The sequence below is a fragment of the Anguilla rostrata genome, chromosome 10 (assembly GCF_018555375.3).
Source record: "Anguilla rostrata isolate EN2019 chromosome 10, ASM1855537v3, whole genome shotgun sequence".
NCBI classification, from domain to species: Eukaryota; Metazoa; Chordata; class Actinopteri; order Anguilliformes; family Anguillidae; genus Anguilla; species Anguilla rostrata.
The window spans coordinates 8922959-8950811 of record NC_057942.1 but is presented as its reverse complement, the minus strand read 5'-3'; the positions used below and the strand labels follow the sequence as shown (position 1 = coordinate 8950811).

Sequence of the window (27853 nt, the reverse complement as noted above, 5' to 3'; positions counted from 1 at the left end):
GCCTCTCTAAGAAAACTATGTCCAATCAGCGGCTTCGGCTATCGTGATGAAAACTTGTCATCAGCTTCTCATTCCCTGCATGGGACATGCTTGTTCTGTAAGCTCTCTTCTCCTCCCCCGGTCTCACTCTTTCTCTCGGTGCTTTCATTTCTCCTGTCGTTTTTTAAAACTAAAGATGGCGTCTTCACATATTTCGCATCTGTCTGAATTTGTACTGCTCCACGTTACCCTCTAGCGTTTTGTTCCCATCATTGCATCATTACTTAATTGACCTACATTTTCGTTCTTTTCCTTTCCCAACTCGGATGTCACACCCGAAATTAGACCCGCAATTATGCGTTGGTTGGTGTGGATACCTAAACTGCTTAAGCACCCGTGAATGATATGTACGTTTAAAATATTATATTACTGTGTAAATTTAACGTTATTAAATATTAGTATTTATACCATCAGCTGGATTTGTCATTTATTGGCCTTCTGTTGTTAAAAATTCAGCAGGGAGCCCAACCACAGCCGTTTCTTTCTTTTCTATCCCTCACATTCAATTAAACACACAAACACACACACACACACACTGCATATAGTTTTGTCCCAATTTTGTCCCACTTTTCTTAATTCCTCCAAATTTCTTATCGTCCCAGCCCTACTACGGACTACACTGAAGTGTTGCTATTAACAACTAACAAAAGAGACAAAGTTTTAGATACTTTCTTTGTATAATACAAGTTCACATATTACATACAGTAAATAAAAAATGGGTGAGTTGCATCATTTGTAATGGACTTTTACTTTGTGGATTTATAAATACTTCATTGTCTCATTCAGATCAATTTCTGCTGCCCTCCTTGTCCGCTCACAAAATTGTCAGTCAGTTGCTCTTGAGTGGCACCTATTGGTTAAAAATAAAACTGCGTGTTCTTAAGAGCATTTAGGACAGTTCACATCAAATGTGTTGGCAAGGTTTAGTGTGAGCAGACTTTGCAGTGCATGACGTTTCTAAATGAGCTAAATGTTTGACTGTTTATAAATTGAGTAAAGAAAAAGATTTACTCTCTAAGCAAGTTATCCCCCAAGTTATGCCTTCTTAAAATAATCACCATCTACCAATCCCACAATGATGCTCTCTCAAGGGGTTTTTCAGAAATTATTCTTGGAGTCTAGCTTTTTCAGAATGGGAGTTACATTTCTCTAGTCACTGAACCGAAAAGCCCTGGCTATCTAATGAGACTCGGCGTGATTTTGAATTTCATAAGCATGCATGTAACATGACTACTTAAACATTGTGTAACATTAATACTTACACATTATATAAAGCATATCAAATGTACATTTCTGCTTACAGAAAGTTATTTTCAGTGTAATGTAATGTAAACTGTAAGGCAGTAGAGCGGAACTTAAGCACAGAACTAGGAACTTACTCTGCTTACTATGGAAAAATGGTAAAGGAAAAATAGGGGAATTAAATGTATTTTAATATATGTGCTTATATTTTTTGTGTATTTATTACACATATTTTTACATCATAAATTTATATACATTTCAAATATATTGTGCAAATATTTAACTGTTCAAAATGGGCTGCTTTTGCATATTTATGGCATTTATATATATTTAAAACATGCATGTATGTGCTTGTATATAATATATATATTTAAAGGTACACTATGCAAAATTTTTTGTCTTACTGCGGTCCTGTGTTTACAATCAAAGAAGTCTTCTCCTCCTCCGTCTTCAACCCCGCTGACTCTTTACAGAGTGCCACACCTGTAGAGAGTTGTAAATGAAGCTAAAGGTAAGGTCAGCCTTGACATCACCAACAGACCCAGGGTAAGAGGAAGTCAATGACACGATGATGCTAGCTGACATGGCGCTGTGATTGCTGGCTGAACATAGAAATCCCAGAACAAACAATCCTTAGATCTCACAGAGGACATCAAGTCATTGACATGTGAAGTCCAGATTAAGCAAACAGAGTGCCACACCCAAAAATGTCCAGAAGACATTATTGAATAACAAATACAGGTAAAGGTGCACAAATTCGGCAAAAATGTGCAAATACAGAGATTACCTATGCATCCTAGATAATCCTTAGTATGGTTATTTTACAATATTTTCACTGCAAAATCCTGCAGAGTATGCCTTTGAATACATGTTCATTTATGGATTTCATAAATGTATTACACAATTTATTTGAATACATTTTGAATTTCCCATCATATATTAAAACATATTACTCTTCCATATGGGTAGTCTTAGTGCCTGTGCTACCTGCAGAAGTTAACAGTGACAGACTTGGTTAACAGTCACAGAATGTGTGTTACACGTTTCAGATAATCAGGAGTAGCTTTACATGAGTTTCATCGCTGAGAATAAATCCTACGAAAGTGTCCACGGAGTGCAGTGAATGGTAATGGTGTGCTGGATGTTTATAATACTGTAGGTGGCCAGGTAGTGTTTTGAGAGCTGTATTGATGTCAGCTGTTAGCGCTGCCCTCTCCTGGATCATTGGATAACCACATGGCTAGCAACACGGCGGCTGATCTGTCGTAGCTCTGCTGGAATAACATGTCGCTTAATCAGGAGGCAATGTCCCGCACTGGGTACTCCAGCCAAATAGCTCGGCTAGCAGTACCTGAAAGAGAACTGGGAAACGCAGGGAAGGAAAGCTGAACCCATGCTGTAATGATCTTCTGACGTGTTGCTGTGGAAGGGGCAGTTTACATGTCCTGCCCTGGAACTGTAGGAATCAGAAGAAAGATGCCTTTTGAGCTGAGCACTGGTGTCTGTCTATTAATAGCGTCTCTGTGTAGTGATGGCACGTGGGCGGCGGCATGGCAGACAGGCTTCAGGGCCGCGGGATTAGGGTGATCACAGAGCACACACATACCTTCTGGCTCAGGGGTTTACCTAAAGCTAAGAGCTGGCCAACTCCAGATTACTACCTAATCCAGCTAATCCAGCCCACCACCCCCAGCAATAAACCCAGCGCTAGGTGAAGGCACGCCAAGAGGGTTTTAATGAATGAATGATGTCATCGAAGCCTGGGGATCTTTTGTATACCCATTTATTGGCGGGCGTGTGCATTTGAATGTTTTGAAACCATAACAGCTCTTCAGGACAGTCTGCAGTTTCCACATGCTACAGACACAGAGGACCAGCATCATGACAGCTCTACTGTCATTTAAGTACATTAAGTATAGATGCATGGTTTCAAGGACGATGATGATATCAGAATAGGACATAGCCTTTAGGAAGAACTAGGACATTAATTAAATTGAAAACTCTTCAAACCATAAGCAACCATTATATAATACACAACTCCAGGGTGTTTGCTGCATAACTATATTAAGCAGATCATGCTTATTTTTACAGCCATTCTGTAACCCATCAATGTTGTCTTACCAAAGGAATGAAACAATAGCCTATCAACTGGGATGCAAAATCCAATGTCCAAAGGCTCACATTTACTCTGTTTCATACCACAACGTGTGCGGTCGATGTCTTCTCATCTTCTCAGGGTCAAACATCAAGGTTTTTCACATCTCAGTCCCAACAAACCACAAATTACAAAAAAAACATGCAAAAGTTATTTCAGTTTCTTCAAAAGTCATTCAATCTCTTTTTTTTTTTTTGTTCTGTTTTTGGTGTGTGCTTTTTCGACAACTGACTGAATCACCACCGGCATGCCACAAAAAGTTTCTTGCATTCACGCTCTCCAAGAAGCACTAATCTTCAGAAATAATACTCCAGTCTGTTTTGTGCCTTAATGGGGACAGGAAATTAGGATGCTGTGGTTAAGCTGTAGGCCTCGTGGACTGTTGCTGAAAACAAAAAACAAAACAAAACAGCCAGTATACTTCCTTCTTATCCCATTTCATTCTCTATGGATCCAACTTAAGAAAAAATATCTTTGTTTTCTATTGTCCTGTATGTCCACCAGAGGGCAGGAGACAGGGAGGTGTGTAACGGTTAATTGAATCACAATGTTCGTTGTTCCACTTGTAGCTTTGAGGCAAAGGTTTTGGTTTCCATTCCTATGTACAGTAAGAAGTGGGTCAAAGTGCAGCGCTCTTTTCCTCCTGAGCAACGGAAGGTCACGTGTACAGGTACCTCTCCTAAAGACTACATATATAAAAAAGTCTATTGTCCTTTGTGTTTCCTCCATTTCCCTTTAAGGAAGTATTAGAGAAGGGTGCGTGTTTTCGTGCTGGAAGATGGGGGGAGATTATTGTCTTGGGTTTGGGGCGGAGGGTGGCATCGTCTGGTTTGGGTTTCTGTTTGCTCTAGATAACATTTTCAAAGAGTTGCATGGAGCTCATGATGTTCTCATCCTAAACGTGCAGACAGACAGAAAGGGGAGAGATTCAGAGTTAGAGGTCAGCTTTTTCGTGATGATAAAAGTAAGGCACACATGTGTGTGGAACATGCCATCGTGCTCTCCTTGATGCAAAGCATGTACATATCTGTGTCACACTATATTGTGTAGACCAAGAAATGGATTAGTTCAGGCTGTCGTGCTAGATCACACAATTTCTGAATTGTGTTGCAGTGTTTGGATGTTCCTAATTGTGTTTCCGTGTAAGTGAGTTGATGGATTGTGTTCTACTGTATACGTGTTTCTGTGTTGTGTTACTGGGTATGTGTGTTAGAGGGGATGTGTGCCACTGCTGAGTAACAGTGTACTGTGTGTGTGTGTTAAGAGTGTGTCTCACAGTGAGTGAGTCTGTGTGTGTGCGTATGTGCACTTGTTTGTGCGTGTGTGTGTGCGCGCACGTGAGCGCATGTGTGTGTGTGTTTGTGTATGTGAACACGTGTGTATGTTTGTGTGTGTGTGTGTGTGTGTGTGTGAGCGCGCGTGCGAGCGCGTGTGTGTGTCCTTGTGTTGCATTGCAGCTGCACCTCTCCGTTTCACACTGTGTGTTTACACGCGTGTCAGAGCCACACCTTCTGACAGGTCTCAATAAACTCATCGATGGTCACCACTCCATCCCGGTTCCGATCCATTTTCTGCAGGGAGACAGGGAACAGTTAAACCCAGCTTCCCATTTTAGGGTTAATTCGAGGTTGTTCAAGAGTTCTGAAAATACATCCCATTTCAAGACGAGAAACTGCTGAAATAATGCCAGCTGCGTATTTAATAATGACGATGAAAATTTGGTCATTTATTTAGTTGAAGTGTAAATGAGCTGAAGGAGCGTGCTGGGTACCTGGAAGAACTTCTCCACGTGTTCGAAGGGGGCGTCGTCCCGCACGCAGGGGTAAGTGTACCTGCCCATCATGTCATAGATGGACTTCATGATCGCCAGCATCTCCTGTGACAGAATGCACACGCAGTTCACTTCAGCACAGTCAGTTAGCAAAACCACAGTCCACCAACACACACACACACACGCACACGCTCATGCACACACACACACACACACACACACACGCCATATGCGCAGGCCACGTGCACACGCCTTACCTCTTTAGTGATGTACCCATCCTTGTTGATGTCATAGAGGTTGAAAGCCCAGTTCAGTTTCTCTGTCACCGAGCCCCTCAGCAGCACAGACAGGCCAATCACAAAGTCCTGCCAAGAACCACCGCAACCAAAAAAAACCAAAGTCAGAGCCAACGCATGGCCAAAGACACCGTGCAGGGACGAGCACGCCTCAAAATGGACTGCCACTATCTGCCCGAGGCAGCTGCAGGTACAGTGTGCTCCAATGCCATGAGTACGCAGCTCAGTGTGTGGACTGGCAGCGCAGTGATGGCACAAGCCTGCACATGCGAATGAGCATTCTCGTCTTCCAGTGAGATACATGCGGCATGTATAAAATGGAAGGATACCCGACTGTCCGTCTTACCTCAAAGCGAATGGAGCCGTTTCGGTCCATGTCAAACGCATTAAACAGGAAGTGAGCATAAGTAGTGGCATCTGAGAGAGAGAGAGAGAGAAGGAGAAGGGGGAGAGAGAAAAACTTACTATTTCACTATATCTCCTGTTAGATATAACAGAGTGATATATTTAAATTGTTAATGGTATGGTGCCTACTACGCCAAGCATGTGTAATGATAACGAATGGCATGTGTTTCCTCTGGTTCCCTTATTGGGAACTGTGAGGTGCTGTCAAAACCTTGACTCAAATCTCAGTTTAACTGTCAGAAAACAGGACTGCAAAGTGCAGAGCAGTGACTTCGAGAAGATCATCTCACCTCCTTGGGGAAAGAACTGAGAATAGATGGTCTTGAATGTTTCTTCATCCACCAGTCCACTGGGACACTCCTAAGGGGGGTGGGGGTGGGGGGGGGGGGGCGGATGCGGGGTGGGATAGGAGGAGAGGAAGTAAAAATTAGTGTGCGGTCTGCTTAATGGAACAGTGTTTGGAAGGAGAGTACAGTTCATGGGAAGTATCTCTGTCACTCCACAAGCAGGCTATTCACAACTATATGGACAAATAAACATTACAGGTTACAAAGTAGAATGGAAGTGATAAGCAAGTGTGTGTGATGCGTATGCGTTTCGTTTGTGTGCACGAGGAACTTCTTGGTTAATGTTTCCTATATTAGACGTCGTCTCCACAGGGCTTCAAAATCCACATGTAAGCCACATGTGTTAGCTTCCTGCTCCTTCCTGCCCCACTGTAAATGCATTACTGGGGTCAGGAGCGAGTGGGAACTGGCACAGAACAAAACTGCAGTTACATGACGAGCTTGAGGCTACACTGACAATGTGGGTTGTATGAAATCTGCTGAATGAACTTTAGTGTTGATTAAGAATTTACAGTCATTTAACTGCACCTCCATGAAGATTGCTGTTCCATTACTTATTTAACTATGTATGCATATTGTTATGTTATCTCTACTGCTGTTTTGCTGTTACCTGTTATGTTATTTTATTTTTGTATGTTATTTTATTGTACAGCACATTGGTCAACCTTGGTTGTTTTAAATGTGCTTTATAAATAAACTTGATTTGATTTGATTTATAACTGAGAACATGCAAAACTTACACTTTCACTGACAAAATAAGGCAGCAGCATTTAGGGTATTCTGTCCCAAAACCAGAATCTAGAAATATACATATTGTTGCTACACTCAGATGCACAGACACATACAAGCTCACACATACAAATACACATGCGTGTACACGTGAGTATGAATTCACACATGGAAAAGTGTGCGCGACCTTGTACTGGACACATACCGTACATACACACAGGGGCATGGAAAGGGGGGGGGGTGGATTAGGATGATTCCATGGGCCCTAACTGACAGGGGCCATCCAAAAATATTCAAACATAGCATTTTCTGGGGTGGTTGGGCTCAATGTGAGTTCTTTTTATGGGCCCCAAGACCCCTGGTGGCACCTGTGGACATACCTGAGAGAGGGAGAGACTGAGAGAGAGAGAGAGAGAGAGAGGGAGAGGGTGAGGGTGAGGAGGGTCTGTGTTGAGGTCTTACATTCTTGAATCCCCTGTAGAGAGACTGCAGCTCCTTCCTGGTGAACTTGGTCTGGGCCTGTAGCTGCTCCAGGCCCTCAGGCTGGTGCCGAACTGTGGAGAGCTCCAGGTCACTGTCACTGCTCTCTGTGTGAGAGAGAGGGAGAGAGAGGGGGAGAGAGGGAGGGGTGGAGGAGAGGGTGAGTGAGTGGGAAGGGAGGGGGGGAGGGATGGGGAGAGGGACAACAAAATCAAGGGTAAGGTGCGGGGTTTCAAGGAGGGGGAGGAGGAGGAGGAAAGCGATTGAGAAAAAACTGGCGAAAAGAGAAAGGAAGAACAGTAGAGGAAAATTCAGAAAGAAAAGTAGAAAAGAAAGAAAAAGACAAGGCAGGCAGGAGAGCAAAGTAATGGAGAAGAGAAAGTTCAGGGATATGCCATGCCTACTTACCATCTGTAGGACACACACACACACACACACACACACACACAAACACACATGCACACACACACACACAGGGAAGGATAGGTACAGGAGGAAAGAAAGAGATAGAAAGAGTGACAGAATAAACAGAGAAAAATATTTGTTATATTCAAAACACCACAGTTTCAAGTGCATCACTGGACCACAGATACAGAAAGGAGTAAAATGTTAAGACAGGCAATAAGAGATGAGACAGAGTTTACATTTAGTGCCAGTGCGGTACAATCTGGTTTATGCAGTTCTATGTCATGTGACCACGCACGCAGTAATAACACAGTTAACAGGCTTACGATGTGCTCTCCAAATTTGTGTACTTTTACGCATAGTGAGCTCCATGTAGAATTAATCATGGAATATTTACCCGAGTGACTGCAAATGCCATTTAATACATTGGAACATGATTGGAAAAAAGGGCTACAAAAAGGTAAGACTCACAGAAGCAGAGAACATGAATTTTGAACATACTAATCGTCCCATTTCACCTTTCTCTCTCCCCCCTCTTCCTCTCTCTTTCCCCCTTCTCCTTCTCCTTCTCTCTCCTATCTCTCTCTCTCCCCCCTCTCCCTCTCTCTCTCTTCCTCTCTCTCTCTCACTCTCTCTCTCACCTGTCTCGGTGATATCGATGAGCCCCAGCAGGTGCATCAGTTTGAGGAACATGAAAACGAGGCAGACAATCCCCACCGTCTGCAAACCCTCCGTTTCCCACCTCACACTCATCCTCAGTGCTCCCGCTCTTCCTCTCCGTCGTTCAGCCTTTACCTTCTCTCTCTCCCAGGTCTTCCCTCCTCTCCCTCCGTGTAATAACCGTCCGATTTTTCTGCCGGAATCCTCTTATACTAACGGCGCATCCAGCTCGCGCTAAGTTCTTCCACTTCTGCCACCTAGTTTTTGTCACTGCCAGACTTGTCCTGAATTGATAAAGATGAGCTAACCCTAACATATGGGTCTACCCTAATTTCGTAACAGTGACTGGAACATACTCACAGCTGGTGATGTAAAGTAGAAAAAATAACCATTTAAATTCTGCAAAATAAGGATGTTTGGCAAATCTGTGATGTGAAACTGTTGAAAGCCCTTTTAAAAGTTTCGTAGTAAATCCAGGTAAAAACATTTATCCCCAAAGCAAACAGAAAAAGAAAGTCTTTTAGCTCTGAGAGGGACAAATTCTAATGAATCCTTTCCATCACCAGTTCTTGCTCGATACTTTCAATACACTCTTCAAAATAAAAACAAGAAATTTAATCCAGTGGATGATCAAACTGCATAATTAAAATACAATTTTTCTAAAACTCTTCCAGTTGTTCTTCCTCATGTTATCTCCACTTTCTTCTACTGACTTAATTTCTCCGGATCCCCTCTTCTCATCTGTCATTCTTTCCATCTCTTTTTACCTCTCTCTCTCTCTTTAACCTTTTACACTTTCCTACTTTTCTGAAATTGCTCAGGGATTTTAACTCCCTCCCTCTGGCCCCTATTGTTCAAACATGTCTAGGAGAGAGAGAGAGAGAGAGAGAGAAAAAAAAAAGATCCTGATCCTGGCCTAATTATTTTCAACACATTATAATAGATTGCAGAACCTTCACAACAAAATGCAGGTCAAGATCCAAAAAAAAACTAATTTTTACATGAAGAAGAAAATATTTTGTATTACTATGGTAATCAGACAAATACAACACTGTGGTATTGTATGCTGTCAATGAAGGATACATGATATGGTAAAATTATATTGGTATGTAGCAAATAAACTGTAGGGAAGTGCACAGTAGTAAAACAGTTTCTGATTATCAGTGTTATTTGATGCCGATCTGAAAGCTTAAAAAAATGTCCCAATTCCCATTTCCCCCGCCTTCTGTACCAGTTACTTTATAATTGTTCACCACCACCCCCCCCTCCCCCTCCCCCCTCCCCCTCTTGAGTTCATTAACACGACAATCATTAGAGGCTTTATTCCTGTCATCATCAAAAAAAGGACCTGCACTGCCGCTCTCCAGAGACCTGTGATACTTGGCCAAATCCCGGCTGATTCATCCATCTCTGTCCCCGTCTCTCTCAGTCGGTGACCGTCGAGCTGTTTAGCGCTAATGTACTGACTCCGCTTATTTTGTGGTTTCACCAGCATTGTGCCAACAAAGCTTATTTAGGCAAACTCTGTGAGGGGATGCGTAGAGACGAGAGGAAAAACAACGAGTACATTTCCTGTCGCTCTAAATTGAGTCTGCCCTTCATTTCCGTTAATTGCCGAAATCAGACTTGCAAAATGTGAGTGGTGGTCGCTTTGACGCTACTGCCCTCTAGAGGAGAAACAAGTAATGCCTTTGGTTTTATGTCCTCTAAGCCGACTGCAATGTTCTTGTGTGAAAGGTTTTTTTTTTTGAAAGCAAGAATTGGGAGGGGGGGATGTATGTGCTGCAGAGAGAAGAGGCGGTATATGCTTGTTTCTGGTGGGGAGAGGGTGGGTCTGGGGGAGGGAAAAGTGAGTTCCCCGCTCTTTCATGTTTAAGTGAACTAAATCTGGCCTTATTGATCGCCCTCAGACGCGCGCTCCCCCCCCCCCCCCACCCCCCCCAAACCATTAGGCCCCACTAGCTCTGATTACATTGACGCAGCATACATTCGTTTTATTTAGCTTCCCAATCTCCAAAAATAAACACAGTCCCCCAACATGGAAAATATTTAGAAATAGCAGCCGCCATGCCCATTCGAAACATTTGACGCAGCCCGACATCACAACACACACACAGGATGGTCTCAATGGTGATTATGCCTTCAAACGGTCAAATCCAGCCGCACTGCACTCTCAGACAAAACCTACGTGTCACACTTTTACTCACGTCACCGTCTATGCGTGATGCACTTGGCTCGGATGATACAAGGACATCACAGATATTCTAGTTTAAACATTTTATGCATTTCCTTCGTAAACCCTACAGGGGTTATGATGTTGAGATATTGATCATTTAGCAGGTTATATACAGTCTGAATTCAAGAAAAACTATTTTTTATTTTAATCACTTTTTAGAAGATCAGATACCAGGTAAGTCTATAAAACTAAACTGTCTTTTTCCAAGCAAGCTCCTAATTTCAGTCCAATTTCATTTGACATGGTTCTTTGCACCCAATTACCTTAATAAGCACCATACCTCAACCCGACATCTCCAAATCATCTTTTTGAGTCTCCAAATCAGCCTTTTTTTTGTCACCCTACAGCTTTCTGGCACATACTGTGGCTGGGATCTACTGTTGACTCATGTCCTGTGTAACACTGCCAACTCTGGTCAACTGAAACTAAGCAGAAAACACCCATCCATCAATGCATCCATCCATTAGAGCCTATCCCAGCATGCAGTGGGCGAGAGGCAGGAATTCACTCTGGACAGGTCGCCAATCCATCACAGGGCACCCACACCATTCACCTACAGGCAATTTAGACCCCGCAATTAGCCTAACTAGCATGCCGGTGGACTGTGGGACGAAACTGGAGTACCTGCAGGGAACCCATGCGGACACGGGGAGAACATGCAAACTCCACACAGAAAGGTCCCAGCATTCGAACCCAGGACCTTCTTGCTGTGAGGTGACAGTGCTATCCACCGCTACCCCTAGCCGAAAAACAATAACAAATCATTTTAAAAAGATCATTAAAAATATTTGCTTATATAAGAAAAGTGTTGAGGCTTATGATTTCCTTGCATAAATGAAATGTTTTCATTATACACATGCACACACACACACGGACACACACACACACAGGTGAGTGAGAACTACAATGCAGTAGACCGTGAATGACCTGTAGCTAGGGGCTAGGCTATGAATAATTAAAGTGCTAAAATACGTCAGTGACCTTGTGTCAGTGTGTCAGTGACCATGGATTAGGACTAATTAAACATAGCCTTCATTAGAAAGATCTTCTCCAAATCATCTACCGTGTTCATTAGTTGGTTGGGAGTAGACCTGTCTTTGCGTGTGCATATGAATATAGAATCAGTCACACGAGACAAGAACACACAGAACGACTGTGGATATAGAATTCATAATGGCTTGGAGATTAAAAAGCAGAAATTTAGAAATCTAGAAAGATCTTTTTATCAGAAAAAAGGGAGAAGTTTAGAGGAAGACGGGAAAAAGGAGAGGATAAAGAATGAGGGGAGGGCTCGGAGAAAAAAAACAATGGTTGCTGGTAAACTGATGCAGGGAGATGGAGTGATAGAGAGTGTGTAGCGCTGATAAAGGTGCAAAAAACAAGAGAGGAAGAAAAGGGGGGAGCACCTGGGGGGAGACAGAGGGATGACCAGTGCCCTTCAGCACTCTCTACGAGAGACTGCAGCTTCCATATTTAGCCAGCAGTAAAGAAAGACAGCTCAATACTGCATGTATAATTAATGGCAAGTAATGCTAGACTGGGGTGCAGGCGCTGACTCCCTCAATACATGAACTGAGGAAGATGGATTGGGAGAGAGAGAGAGAGAGAGAGAGAGAAAGAAAGAAAGAAATAGAGGGGGGGAGTGGAGAGGTGGGGCCATTGTTAGGCCAGGGGTTAGGAGGGACTGAGGAGATGCAGGGAGCGGGTGAGGGTGCAAACAAGCGTGGTAAAATCCGAGATTAACAATGGCCGCTCTAGACACAAGATCAACACTCTCCGCCACAAGAGATGGACTCAATCTGTGCACGGGATTAACTTCAACCAGGTCAATGTTCTACACAATAGGGAAAAGTTCAATATCTCACTGCTCTCTTCAAATATGTAAACTAGTGGACAACATAAATCTCTCATTTCTGTCCTGCACTGGTTTTACATGCATTATTCTCTTACTCACTGCATAAAATCACAATTCTGGGAGACAATTAAATTGAACCAAGTAGGATAAAAAGGATCATCTGCACACTGTGTTCACTTTATTTTTTATTTATTTATGAGCGCTGAAATGCAACCGTGGCTCTTCATCAGACTGACAACTCATCTGAAACCCAGAAATATTTCCAGAAATATGTTTAAATTGAACTGAACTGAATTGAACTGAATTTTGGACGTACTTGTTATTTTGTTTTCCAGGACGAACAAAGCACACATAAATATATAATCAGCTTTATAAGGGTCAGTGAGGACAGCACTATGGCCTTCATCCAGTGGTGTCAGAAAACCTGCAATAGCCAACCAACGGTACAGCTACAGGTACTGCTGCAGGTCTTTGCATTGTCATACTGAATGATGCAATTTCTAAACAAAATTACTTAAATTACTAGAAACTAATGAGTATTACTCATGATAAATCACAGCCATTTTAAAAAAAGGGAGTGGACAGCCTACCCTCCCATTGTATTTTTATTTCTCATCTATTGGGGGGGGGGGGGGGGGCAGAGAGTTACAGACATAGAGATGGGACCACAGCACAGAAAGGGGCATGGCGAGAATCGAACCCCGTGCCAGAAGGGGAGGGGGGGCATATACAGGTTTGAGAATCAGCTGCTCTGCGGAACTGCGCCAGTCTCACCCAAAATAACTGCCAATGTGACAAGATTACTGTACAACTTTTTCAATATAATATTACCAATATCCCCATTATATGTGGCACTGAATACCAATTCAGTTCAGTAAGGGAATTTCTTACCATTAAAAACTTGTGCAAAGTGAAGTAGCATATCATTATTACATCTCTTAAAGCAAGCTGGTTGGATAAGTTAAATGGTTTTCTGATCAACAGATTGTGTTCAAACATGTTTTGTGACCATCGTGTTCCAGCATGTGATATAAACCCTCATTACACCCTGCGGCTTTCAACAGACACAATGACGATTCCGCATCAGACATCGGTCATAACAAAAACGTGATATTACAAAATGAAAGAGCATTGCAAATCAAAGGCTAGTGCTAATCTGTTACGCCAGTTCTTATGACTCTCCAGATAGCTAATCATAACCTTTTCCTCATAATGTTATAATATCACTTTATTTTGTATAGCCATATTTCTAAGCTGGAACCCAACTGCCCGTCATGGAATAACAGAACCCCCCAGCACCTGGAAAACCTTCCAATGACACTCCTTTTTCTAGGACATAAAAACGGAACATCTGAACTGTCGCACGTTTTCGAATATTTTGAAAATGATTGTGACGTCAGAGGACACTTAACCACTCGGCTCTCCTCTCCTGACAGGAGCTGACAGGCACAATCCAGTGAAATGATTGGATGAGACTATTCTCATTAGTGTAGTGTAGTTCTAGAACACTGACATAGAATTAAAAAAAAAAAACATTCCAAAAAATCTGCTCTTCAAAGGGTTAAGAATGCACTAACTGTAATAATCACGTGGTCAATAGTTCATGTGGTCACTTCAACCTGACTTCAGCAATGACCATTTTTCGTGATATTACTGTATCCTCATAACATAACCTGACAAGAAACGATAATTCAAACTCTGTTACCAACCTGCAGAAGACAGACTGTCCAAGGTGACAAAAAAACTGTGGAATAATCAAACACTTATAAAAATCGAAATTTTCCTTTTTGTGGCTTGCCAAATTTTCTCCAGGACGCTTCTCACATTACGATGGCCATGTCTCAAACTCGCAGCCTCAAACTTGCTAACACTTACCAGATGCACTGGTTTTTTTCTCCAATTTTCCTCCCCATTCCTTTCACGTTTGTTTCCGCTGGCAAGGGAATTCCTCCCGCCTAGCACGCGTGCGCTACGCTCAGCCGGTTCCCCGGCCCGCCTGTTACCGCGGCGGCTACGCGGGGCCTCCCCCTCCCCGGCCCTTACCGTCGAAGGACATGGGCTCCAGGATGCCGAACTGCTTGAGCACCGCCACGAAGAGAATGATGACCACGCCGATGGCGAACAGCTCCATGCCCTGGATCCCCATGGCTGGCTGCCGGGGTGGGGGGGGGAGGGGGGAGGGGGGGGGGGCGCGCTGGGGAGGGCGGTGTGCGCTAGCCTTGCCTATCGGAGAAGGCGGGCAGTCACAGCGGCGGGGAGAGCATTCTGGGCCGGCATGGAAACGTGGCGAGCGAAGCGGGTTCCGCTACATGGCACGCGGAACGGTGGGGCCTCGCGCACAAACCGCCATTTAGGCCCGCCCCGTGGCTCCTCCCATAACGCCGCGAGGCCTGCCCGCGAGAGACTCCGTTTTCAGAGCGCCAGCGGGAACGAGGAAGCGACTCTCTTCCAAACGTGGCCGAGGGCTGCGCCTTCCCCAAAAATCACATCACACAATCCCGGCTTCGGGAGCGGGAGAAAAAAAATCCACGACGAATCGTGGCGACGGGTGGGTTTCGAAGGCACGAACGCATGAAATCCAGCGCGTCCGGGTCGCGTTCCTCGCAGCGTTTTCCCCAAAATGATCAGCGAGAACTACGCGGGGGTCAGAGAAACGGAGCAGCGTGACACACTAACCACCTGGCCGGGGTACTGACTCATGAACACTCTGCCTGATTGGCTGACGCACTGAATTAGGCGCAGAGTAACTAGAACACAGCGTCTGACCCATATGGCCAAGGCCATACGATAACATACACAGGGTAATACGGCAACGCGCACGCTCTCTCCATGGGGAATATAATCTCTGGCAAACTTCACGAAGAGTCCAGAGTCCACGCTGCACTCAAGCTGCAACCTGTGAAATCAACCAAGTTCTGAACGCAATGAGAAGACGGTAAAAAAAAGCCCCTGATCTGAGACGCAAACTGTTTGTTACTGCGAAAGAAAGGATTTCTTCTGCTTCCCCTTCGGTTCGACCTTCGTGCGAGGCCGGTGCGTTCCTCCAAACACTTCGCCTCCCGGGGGAGTTTCCCGACGAGGGCTTCGGTTCTGCGTCCTTCCTCCTTCCCTCCTCTTCGCAGCCTTCAGTGACGGGCGTCCCTCCTGCAGCGCGTGCCTTCACGTCCGTCGTTGGTCCTCATGGCGTCCGGTCCAAGCTGGTGCACTCGCGGGGATGGAAACGCAGCCTCTCTTAAAATGAAGAAGTTTGTGTTCGCCTTCCCCCGTGCTGTCGCCCCCTCTCCTCAGAGAGGCGCTCCCATTGGTGGACCAGAACCTCTCTCTTTCCCCCCCGTCTCTCCTTCGCTCCGTGCCCTTTTAACGACAGTTATCTTCCGTCTCCAGCGCTTTCGTTCTCCGTACGTCTGCGTCAAGGGCAGCGCTCTCTCTCTCTCTCCATCTCTTCTTTCAGTTTATACTCTTCCCTCCCTCCCTCTCTCTCTCCCTCAGTGTCCTGTCAGAGGCTAAAGATGCTTGAACTAGGCACTCTCTCTCTCTCCCCACCTCACCTCTCAGTCCATTTATCCTCCTCTCCTTCTTCCCCTACCCATCCCATCCCACCCCCTCGCTCTCTCTCTCTCTCTCTCTCTTCGCACTCACCTCCTGCTTTCATGCCCTCGCTCTCTCCAGCCACAAACCACTTCTCCTCCTCTTTTCCTTCCACCCCGGGCGTGCTATCGCTTCTGGCCGACCGCAGCCCCACTCCGCCTCAGACAGATAACAGCCCCGATGCCGGGAGAAAAAGTCTCTTATTCTTTCCCAACTGGGCCGGGGAGTGAGAGAGAGAGATAAGGAGGGGATCAAATTCCAGGGACACCCCCACCATCTCCTCCCACCCGTCCCCTGCTTCGATTCTCCCTCTCCTCCTCGGATAACCCAGAGAGCGCCAGAGCAGAGTGCGCGGAGCTGATTTCCTTGAGCCAAAATGGAGGCGTTGTGGTGACAGGTCGCGCATCCACAGTTTCCCGTCCCTGTACCGCCTGTGCGCAGAGAGACAGCTCACGGCTCCAAATATTCCGCTAGCTTCATCTCCAGAGAGAACACACACACACACACACACACACAACTTGTGCACTGCGTAATGTACGCAAGGTGCGACCGTGTCTGCTTGTCATTGCGGACTGCCTCAAAGCAGAAGAATTACACACTGTGCTTGCAGGGACGCACGGAGAACTAGAGTAGGTTTGGTGCAATTAGGCACCTGTCAGGACACCTGAGGAGAGGTGAATCAATGGCTGCTTCACGGCTCCACCTCCAAGAAAAGACAGGTGAGGCCAGGCTTGAAAACACCACTGAGAGAGAGAGAGGAAGACACCCTCTCTCCTCTATCTTCATAACCAGCTAGTTTCAGCACACATATACCTCACTGGGTTTTTAGGAGCCACCAAAATCTCTAAGAATATGAGCTAGTTTTATTACTATTCTTTGATGAACCTTTCATGGTCCAAGACTTGCATTTTAGTGCACTCTGACCTGTGACCTCTGAACTGAAGTCACGGATAAGGCCTGCCTGTCGCTGTCTGGGGTTCGTGGGAGCGATGACCTCATCGTTTCACGCGTCATCGAAGAAGCATGAGACAAGCAGAAAACAGAGGGCATCCTGGGAGATCCAGCAGCCACAGACGCGGGAGCTCGGAGCAAACGGTGACATGATACACGCGAGGCTCACCGTACACTGTCTGTCCATACAGCAGGATCACGTATACCAGAGCTACTCCTCATCAATGAATGTCACTGTCAAAACACACGGTGGTGCTGTCAAGGTGTGTCAGAGCTGATCAGTGAGTCTGGTATTATCTGCGTGTGTGCGTGTGTGTGTGTGTGTGTGTGTGTGTGTGGTGTGTGTGAGTGTGTGTTTGAGTGTATATAAGTGTTTTCCAGAGTAGAAGAGGAAGTGGAGAGAAGAATAGCTGAAAGCTGAGTTTGCACTTACTAATGCACTGTGTTAGAGATGATGGGAGATGGAGAGAAGGTAAGAGGAGGAAAAGGAGAGGGGTAGAGCAAGACAAATCGATAAGGCCTCTCGCTCTCCCCCTCCCCTCTCCCTCCCTTTCTCTTTACCTCTTTTCCCCTCTTCTTCTCCCTCTCTATTTTTCTCTCTCTGTTCCCCCTCTCTGCCTCTTTCCACCTCTCTCCCTCCTTTTTTCCTCGTTCACCCTCTCAATCAAAATTTCTCCCTTTCTCTCCATCATTTCTCTCACTTTCTCCCTGTGATTCTTCCTCTTCCTAACTCTCACATTCACTCTTTCTCCTACACCCTCTCTCTTTCTCTCTCTCTCTCTTTCTCTCTTTGTCTCTCTCTCCCTCTTTCACCTTTTCTACCTGCCATGATGGCACTGGGTTGTGGCCAGAGAGGCAATTAGCAGCATGGACTGTGCAAAAAGAAAAAGATGGAGAGAGAGAGTCAGAGAACGAGTAAGAGAGACAGACGTACAGTCAGTTTTTTAGTTGAATAAGCAAACCAAGCCACTGGATGACTGATCCTAACATGTACTCTTTTAGTGCACAGGTTAGTCCCACGGTCTGGTTACGCATCCCAACCAAGCCAGGGCCCGCTGCGGTCAGCAGCCCCAGAGGGCAAAGCACAACTGCCGCTAACGTCGGCCAGGGAAGTGAGGGTTTCAGCTGGCTGGGCCTACAGTGCCTCCGCACCTGCAACTCCACCTGTTGAGATGCACCTGCCATCCTCCAACTCACGTCTGTGAGCCCCAATCAGTGAACTGGGGTGTGATGACGTCAGCAGTGGCTGACATCACACACTTTTCGGGCAGAGAACATTTATCTGCCCTCCACCGAATAGCTGTATACAATCCACCATTCCATACTGGGGACAGAGTAGGGTGGGTGAAGCAAATAGAGAATGCAAACCCACTAAAAAGCACCACTTCCTGTTGCATTTTCCCATGATGCTATTAGGGCCCTGAATGGAACGAGAGACCGGTTGTGACACCTCTGCGTTTTTGCTGCAGCCCAGGCAGTAACAGTAAAAAGTAAGTTTGAATCGTCTTTTAAAATACTTAGAGGTTTTCGTACTTTTGCCTTTTTGTCTTTTTATGGCGGAGACAACGGCAAATTTCCACTTTGTCGGCAATAAAGTCTCATACTCGAATTTGTATGATTCACTGCCTTTCGCCTTTCCTGAATGGTTCTGTACTCTATATTATGCTGTATACATAATATCTTAACTGCCAAAATGTCAATACAACTTCTGTCAAGTACTGAGGACATAACTTTTCTGATATAGTGCAGATTCATGCATGTGAGGAGACGCATTTCCGCAACAAGGAGACGTTTCTCTCCGACAGACGGTATTTAAAAATCTGGCATCGGAGAAAAACGGGATATGGGAAATTAACTCGAGCTTTTAGGCTGGCGGAATGACTCGAGCCCGAATCCTCTGAGACAAACATTAAAACACTTACAGCTTTTTTAAGAGATGGACCCTGTGCTGACACAACATTCTTCCTCGAGGAGCCGGGATCTCAAGATCTTTACCGTCTGACGATGCAGATTATGATGCACAACGCACAGCCCGGCACACGGTAATGAGTCTCGGCCGTGGAGTTCCGGCCCATCCATCGCTGTCCTTTAGGTTACTGAAATAAACTGAAGTTTTGTTATGTAGCTACATGATGTTTTCTATTCAGTGCTGCTAACTGCGTGATCACACATTGTGAACTGAACCAAAAACCAAATGTCGAGATGTTGCCCATTCTGTGTTGTTTTACAGGGTCTTATCTATTCTCTTGAGACTCACACTCTATGTGTGTGTTCTGTTGAGACAGTACAGCATATACTGTGATCATCTTTGGTGTTTCAAGCACCACAAACATGTGACAGTTCAGTCCTTGTGACTGTTCTCAAAGGCTTTATGCTTACCACCAGAGACCACGGTGGCTAGGAAGACATGGACAATAATCCCATTCATTGTTTTCAAAGCGTTCAAGCAATTACAGCAGTGAAGTGAGCCATGCACTCGGATAAAAGACTACACTTCCCATGTTGCTTCAGTAGAATGTCAGCTTATTATCCCATGATTGCCAAGGCTGCCTGGCCTTGTTTGTGAATGGAGTCATTTTGCCCACATCCTCTATCAGGCTCTTGAGTCTTCCTGACAGGTATTGTATCAACACAATCTAATTATAATTTTCAAATGAATTTCCACTGAAGCACTATGGATACTGACTGACCTTTTCCCTCGTTGCAATTATTGACAGTTGATTTGTTAAATGTCACTGCAGTTTGAGTTTATTATTATTATTATTCATAAAATTATTATTCATGAACATACGGCTAAATGTGTGAAAGGCAGTTGTCTGCTCTGCTCCCAAGAGCAAGAAGATACATTAATACAAATTTGAAGATACTTCAAGCTAAATTAAAGCAACATTCTGTTTCCTTCCTCATAATCATTTTCCATCCGTCTCTGTCAACGGACGCATTAATCACTCCATCCCTCCGCCCGGTCTCCTGCTCCCTTCTTCCTCACGCTGCGCGAGGACTCCCTGTCCTTTCCTCTCCTCCCTCTCTCTCTCTCTCTCTCTCTCTCTCTCCGGCCTTCCTGTCTCCCACATGAGCAGATAGCTCCTGCCCGAGGCCAGACGCATTTCCCAGTTATCATAAAGCTCGTACGCCCGCGGAAGCCTTTTAGGTTTCATAAACGCTGCCGCCCTGAGGTCTTCTGACTCAGCACAACGAACCGGCAGCCCCAAGTCAGCCAAAGAGCACGGCAGAGAGAAGTTCCCTCGGGGAAGCCAGACCATTAGCGCTCGAGCTCTTCCTTATTCAACTTTAATAAACATATCAACAGAAACATCTACCACAACAACAAAAAAAAAATCCTAAGAGCGGATTCCTGCCTCGGTCTTGGGTGCTCAAGCACACAAGAGAGAGATGATTGGTCAGGGGCAACATTTGGGGGCAATGTGCAAACTTCAAAACAAATAGATTCCAGCGCATATCATAAGTATAGAATACCCAATCACTACCATGTACAGACACATTTGTGTATGTACATCAATGCAACTCCAGTGAAAATGCATGATTTACTGAAAATAAATGTCTCCCCACACACTTGCACACAAACACACCAACGATGCACACAAATACGTAGAACCAGAGCTCTGCAATGAATGAAAAATTGATTTTTGTTTGCTGCATTGTCCTTCTCCATACTAGCAGAGGGTGAGAACTGGAACATTTGGACTCATTGATCTTATTTTGCGTCTGACAACTGTTCAAAAAAAAAAAAAAAAAAAAAAAAAAGCCATAAAAAAGAACACAGAAAGAAACAAATGCTACTCAGCCTACTTGTTTATTTTGGAATATGCTACACTATCCTGTAACCAAAACCACCGTCAACAAATCCAGCAATCTCAACTTACAAACAATCCTTCCTGCCCCTAAATGCAATATGCCCATCAACAAAATACAGTATTTCCTACTTTAGAAATACAATACTGCATGTTATCACAAACATGATGGCCGCGCGCCAGCAAAAGCACAAATCCCCGCCTAGAGATGTAGCCAATATCCCCGTCCACAAATATTCCCACCCTTACAACTGCAATATCTTACCACCAATAAAGGTCTGAAATTACATTGGCATGATACAGTATACTCCAGCAGGGGATGTTCTTTTGTTTGCTCAGAACAGAACAGTTCTGATAGGGATGGTGGGTGAGCCAACGCAGAGACAAATATGCAGTCCATTTCCCGGTCCATCCCTTTACACCGAAAACAGGCGCGTCCTCCGACGAGGAGAAAGATCAAAGATATCTGATGGAGAGAAATGGATATTTATAGAGGTGGCGCTTCTTTCTAGTGGGCAATAAAGAATAATCTATTCTAGGTTGTTCAGTGCTATGCTAATCATCAGCGAGACTACGTGCATTGACAGGAGTTTTTTTTTTTTTTTTAAATCCAGTGGAGACTGATGGATAGACAGACAGAATGACAGCCAATAAAGTCAGAACAGTAAGTTGTTCAATGCAGGGAGACAGGCACACAGACAGACAGACAGACAGACACAGTACCTGAGCGACAGTACTGGGCAGTGAGACAGACACGACATGTACCAACAGATAGACAAAGACGAACAAACATGACTGAGTGTTTTTTTTACAGGCAGTGAGACAGATGGACTAGACAGACAGAATGACAGCCATAAGGTGAGACAGTAAGTATCATGCAGGGACAGACAGGCCCAGACAGACAGACAGTACCTGAGCGACAGTACTGGGCAGTGAGACAGACAGACAGACAGACAGACAGACAGGCAGACGGCACAACCTGAGCAGTGGTAGTGGGCAGTGAGACAGACAGACAGACAGACAGACAGTACCTGAGCGATGGTAGCGGGCAGTGAGACAAACAGGCAGACAGACAGACAGACAGACAGACAGACAGTACCTAAGCGGTGGTAGCGGGCAGTGAGACAGACAGACAGACAGACAGACAGTACCTGAGCGGTGGTAGCGGACAGTGAGACAGACAGACAGCCAGACAGGCAGTACCTGAGCGGTGGTAGCGGGCAGTGCTGTGTCCGCAGTCAGACAGGAAGCTTCTACGGGAGAATCGCCGGCGTGACTCCAGAGACAAAGTGGCTATCATTCCCCCCATTTCTAATCTCAGCACCCCAAATTATGATTAAAAACAATAAACTAATCTTTCAATTAGTTTCTCAGAGATTTAACCCAAAAACATCATACTCTAGAGAGATTATGCAAAACTTACACAAAACAAAAAACTCTATGTAAGATTGCAGCATAGAAAATCAAGCAAGGGAATGTGTAAATTACATGAACCCTATAAAATAATAAATAAGCACAATTGAATCAGTTAAATAGTGATTCATATAATACTGCAGCAATAGGAACGCCCTCAAAACCATGATCTCAACTACTGAATCAGACATCACTTCTCAAAAGAGAGAGTTACTGACCCCTAACTTGCATATGTCTGTGTATGAGTGCGTGTGTGTGTGCGTGTGTGCGTATACGTGTGTGTGTGTGTGTGTGTGTGTGTGTGCAACACCACATTTCCCAGTCTCTTTGGAGCATGTGGGTTGGGTCTGAGCCAAAGAGCAGAGACAGAACTAGAGAGAAAGACATCAAAGCCACTCGCCAAATAACACGACCTTTCCAAAAACACAGCGCACATCACAGCCCTCCTCTTTTCTTTCTGCCTCCTTTTCTTCTGCTCCCCACATCCATCCCCTCTTCAATCCCCACCTACTCTTTACCCAGAACTTTCAACTCTCCTCTAGTGTTACCCATGACAACCTGCCACCTGTTGTTTTTTTATTTCATTCATTATATCATAGGCTATTCCTTTCTGTCTTGAAATTCCTAACACAGGGTTCAAACACTTTAAGCCATGGCTGCCTGTAGCCTTAATATTCCTGAAACCTTATTTTAATCCAAGTACAGTAATACAAACAAACACTCCATTGCTTCATTCAGAGCTCCAAAGGCTTTGACTGTCCCTCGGGACCCTCCGGTCATCTTCTCCCAGTCTTGGCTGCCCCCTAGTGACAGTACTTGCAATTGCATGCACACAATCATCGCAAATGTCATGCAGTTTGAGTTTTTCCATTGGTAATTGAATCATGACCAGGGAAACTCAGCACAGAGATTTCAAACAGAGAAACTGCACAGCCAGCCTCTCCCCCCACCCCTCACACTTTGCAGCCACTTGATGTATTGTAGGTCCCTAGGCTTTGTATACAGTTAATGTGAATATCCAAGCACATGAAAGACGTTCACCAATTGATCCCAGTTGTAAGAACTGAGACTTCTACACATCTAAAAGATGGAATATGTACACAGAGTCGATGGTGGCATTAACATAAATAAAAGGAGAAGCAGGAAAGAGTCATTGTGTCACTGTACCATAGTCATATGTCAGCATGCAGAAAATGTGATTTATGCCCAGATTTCAATGCAACAGGGAGCAGCAGGACCTAAGACTGCAGGTTGAAATCTGGAAGAGGGCATTGCTTTTGCATCCTTGAGCTACAGCAAAACACCAACCATAACCTACTTATGTAAACATAAATATTGTATAAATTATATGCATGGGTTGCTGCTGACCACATACAGGATATGAAGTAATGAATTGGCCTATATACTATATAAAAGCTGACTATATAACTGCTGTGTTCAACAAAATGTTTATATGGCACACCACATTCACAGTATATTATTAAAGAGAAACTATAATACACACAGTTTGATTAAACATTATCATCAATCATATATGTATTACTTTAACAGCACACAAATAATATATTTCAATGAATTGTACTTGGGGAATTGAAGGTTTTGTTTGTGGAAGCTTTTCATTTGTGGAAAACATTTGTTTTATTTGACACAAGGACACAATTTGTGTTCTACCTTGAGGAAAATATTTGGAATTCCCCATGTTGTTGAAACCACAAAATATTTTGCAAAAACTTAAGGGACGGCAAGAAAACCAAAACTGCTCTCCAATGATAGCAACTATCCACAGGGTGGCACTAGTTCTATATCAAATAGTCACTGAGCTGTAGTACTCTCAATTACATCGCAATCAAGTAGATGAGGAAGTGCACACAGGATATGAAATTTGAGTGGATTTATCAGGCACTTCTGACGGTATAAAGATAAATATACGGTACATACAGTGATGGCCTACAATGCTGTTTTCCATAAAATCATATTCATTGGTCATTTGACTTGCACTCTAATGTTCCATGTTCCCTCATATTAACAAATAAATTAAGTTAGAATATATAAAGCAATTATTAATTCCTATGGAAACAGTTAGCAAACGTCCTCTAATATTACTCATTGAATTATCACACAGATAGGTACAGTAATAATGTCCTTGAATTATTCGAAAGCAGTTCTATCTGTGTTGAGTGAATACGTCTGAAAGTGAACTGAAATAAGACAGGGCAGAATACCAGTAATTGGAGGGGGAAAATATTCAAGATCCCAGATTCACTGAAACTTCATGGGTTTCTTAACCTTGTGGCAGTTAACAGTCAGATGATCCCCATTAATCTCCCAATCCAGGGCTTGCTTTAAACCTGGCTTAACCCTGGGGCACAACCCTTTCCCCCTCATCCATCTTCCACACAAAAAAGCTCTCTCCACCAAACCCAACTACACATGCTCATAAATATGCTAATAACTCATTCATTCAGTAAATGCAATCCATAAATCTACAACTGTGCAATTAAAAAACATTACTGCTAGACTTCCTCCCCCTTATCTCTGATCTATTGTGAGCTGCTCACAAATGTAATAAAAAGAATTTTTAGAATCTGTAAGTGTAAAAGGGGTCCTCAGAGCGGAGGTTATTTTAAGGCAGAATTAGGTTTGGGGCAATGGATCTGTTGGGTATTATGGTGCTACCTCTCCACCGTGTCTTTTGGGGGGATTACAGTGAGCACTGCATTACCAAACTCCCAGGGGATCAAGCAAAGCAAAAGAAGCAGGAAAGTTCAATTCTGGCGTAATCCAGTCTAACTCGCCATGCGAGAGTTCATTAATAACCAGCAAAGGCAACCCGGCTCACTGCAGTTTAATCCGATATGAAATCGTAGGTATTAAATTGGTCTTTTCTGGACATTTTCGCATTCCAGGGAACTCATCTCAGCTCAAGGGTTACATGTACAACATCACTTCATAAGAACGGCATGAAGTCAGGAGCACCAGATGACCAGGGCACTGGGAAGCTTTCAGGACCACGGACAGGGACAGCCTCACCTGCGGCCACGCACAGCTGAGGGTGATCATAAATGAACCCGGTCACAGGGAGAGTTTGTGTCTCCGAAACATCTCACAGGATTAAACCTATTCTTCCAGTGTCTGGAGGAGTAACTCACCTATATTTGGTAAACCGCCATTTTGGTTAATTTTGTGTTTGGTGTTTTAGTTTTTACTAATTAAACGGTACAGTAAACAGTAGCAAGCCATTTCTCTCTTCAAACTTCAATTTACAGTGATTGTACCCAAAACCAAGCTGAACTAATAATTTTCATAGTTAAATGTGATTAATCACATATTTAATCATACTTCGGAAATACGTTTTTTCAGAATTATATTTTGAGTCAACACTAAAATGAGATGGACTAAAAGTAACTTAGGCACAAGCAGACAATGATTCACATCTTGAAATTGCTATCCATACACTTTAAATGGACTCTTAATTACCAGGTGACAGTTTGCTAAGAAGCACCTAAAACATCCTCCTGGAAAAAAGTCTTACAGACAGATAAGACCAAGATTCACTTGTATCAGAGTGATGGCAAGAGCAAAGTGTGGAGAAAGAAAGGAACTGCCCAAGATGTGCGAGGGGAGTCATGGATAAAAAGTGCTGTAATTTCTACGAGGTGAATCCAAAGTGTACGCAAATACCCTTAAATAAAAACAGTGAACGATCACTTTAACCACATGTGGACTGTTTGATTACAAATCTAAAATTTTGGAGTACAGAGCCCAATCAAGAAAAAAAAATCTTTGTCCCAAACATTATGGCGTTCATTCTATATAGCAGACTAATAGGCATGTTAGGATATTGAGCATAACAACCGTAAATGGTCATTACATTAAAAAGCAGAATTCCAGTATGGCTATGTATTATTCAAAACATAAAATGGAAATCTTTAAGAAATCAAAAGGTTAAAATGAAATTTATCAGAAGCCTGCTGACAAGGTCTTCTGTAAGTTTCTACAATAAAAAGTTCATTGATCATTCCAAGGACAAATCAAAAATATACAGATTTTTTTATGCGCAGTACATCCAGCCAATCACATTCCTAGGGACCCGTTTGTCTCATACAGTCGCAACGCATATCTTAGTTACAGTTGCCATGGAGCCATTGGACGGGGACATGTTCCGTCCCGACCCCTGCTGCACTGGTCATAAGAGGTGAGCCCGGGACAAAACTGTCTCCATGGAAACGGTCTCTTTGTGCATGCTGCACAACTTCCAATAATTCAGGACAACTGACAAACACTCAGGTGTGTTTTGTAACAAACACACATATACACACACACACACAAACACACACCTAGGCATGCACACACACAGACACACACACGCACACATACTCATGTACGCACACACACACACACACACACACACAAAGAAAAATGATAGTAAAGGGATGGAGATTTAAAGACAGAATGGGGGAAAGGAGGAGAGCGAATCAGGATGCAGAGAGATGGATATAGAAGGAGAAACAGTGGGGGGCTACTTGAGGATCAGCTTTGCCAGAACACAAAGAAACACAGAAAAAAAGATGCTGTACTTACTGAATCACACGGTAAAGCACAGATCCTCAGATAATTATAGCTCATTAACAACACATGCAGGGACAGACAGAACCACAAACAGGATAAACACACACTCTGAGACAGCTGAAATCCTGAGCAGGCACACAGCTACTGAGACTCCTTCAGCAAAAGTTTTCAGCTCAGACTTTTGAATAAGTGAAGTAAATTACATAACCCGAATCCCATTTTATCTTTACATTTATACGGACGTGTTCTTAAAAGTATTTTCCAAGAATTTCAGTTGTCAGAAATGTACGTGTCATCCACAAGATCAAAACCGCAATAAACTTTTTACACCTCCATCTGACAAAATCTAGAGGACAGCTACAGGAAAGCAGAAGTACGTATGAGAATATTACCATTTTCCCCACGGCCCTGTAATATGCTGCAGGACACGTTTACACTTTGATATATTATCTGTGCAAAAGTAAGAGGTACAAAGAATGAGACTGAAACTAAAGCTACTAAAACTGCCTTTTTAAAAAACATGGTAAAACACAACGCTTACAATCACTGTTATGATAAGAGAATGGAACAGCAGACAGAGGAGGGTAAAAGAAACACAGAGGAGAATGTGACATTGAAAGAGAGCAGCCCTGAGGGCTGTTTCGGAGGGGGGGGAGGGGGGGATACGCGCGCAGGGTCGGGGGGGTGGGGGGGGGTCGCGGTACCTTGCACCAGGGTGCCCGTGATGAACCCGAAGAGGCAGCGCAGCGCTTTGCCCAGTTCCCGCCGCAGCTCGGACCTGCAGAGGCTCATTCTGCTCCGCTCGCCCGCGCCCGTACCCGCCGAACCCGCGTCTCGCGTGCACCTGCGCCCGGCCGGACCGAGGGGTCTCCAGCTCCTGCACCGGTCACTCCGGTCCGC

At 44.2% G+C, this 27853-nt stretch overlaps 1 protein-coding gene across 5 annotated transcripts in view; it reads right to left on the bottom strand.

Moving 5' to 3' along the window:
* Positions 1-3048: 3048 nt before the first annotated feature.
* Positions 3049-27853, bottom strand: part of LOC135264894 (calsenilin-like) — a 44413-nt gene continuing 19608 nt past the window's right edge. For 2 of the 5 annotated variants that reach the window (XM_064353887.1, XM_064353889.1), the window contains 7 exons: positions 7447-7571; positions 6199-6268; positions 5850-5920; positions 5465-5572; positions 5208-5312; positions 4945-5007; positions 3049-4331 (listed from right to left, as the gene is read on the bottom strand). In XM_064353887.1, coding sequence (XP_064209957.1) covers positions 4284-4331; positions 4945-5007; positions 5208-5312; positions 5465-5572; positions 5850-5920; positions 6199-6268; positions 7447-7571 — 590 coding nt within the window. In that variant the 3' untranslated portion in view covers positions 3049-4283. Of the gene's footprint in view, positions 4332-4944; positions 5008-5207; positions 5313-5464; positions 5573-5849; positions 5921-6198; positions 6269-7446; positions 7572-8510; positions 9730-9900; positions 10373-14663; positions 14793-27853 lie in introns of those variants that run through there. The other 3 variants (XM_064353892.1, XM_064353890.1, XM_064353891.1) reach the window with 3 other exon arrangements.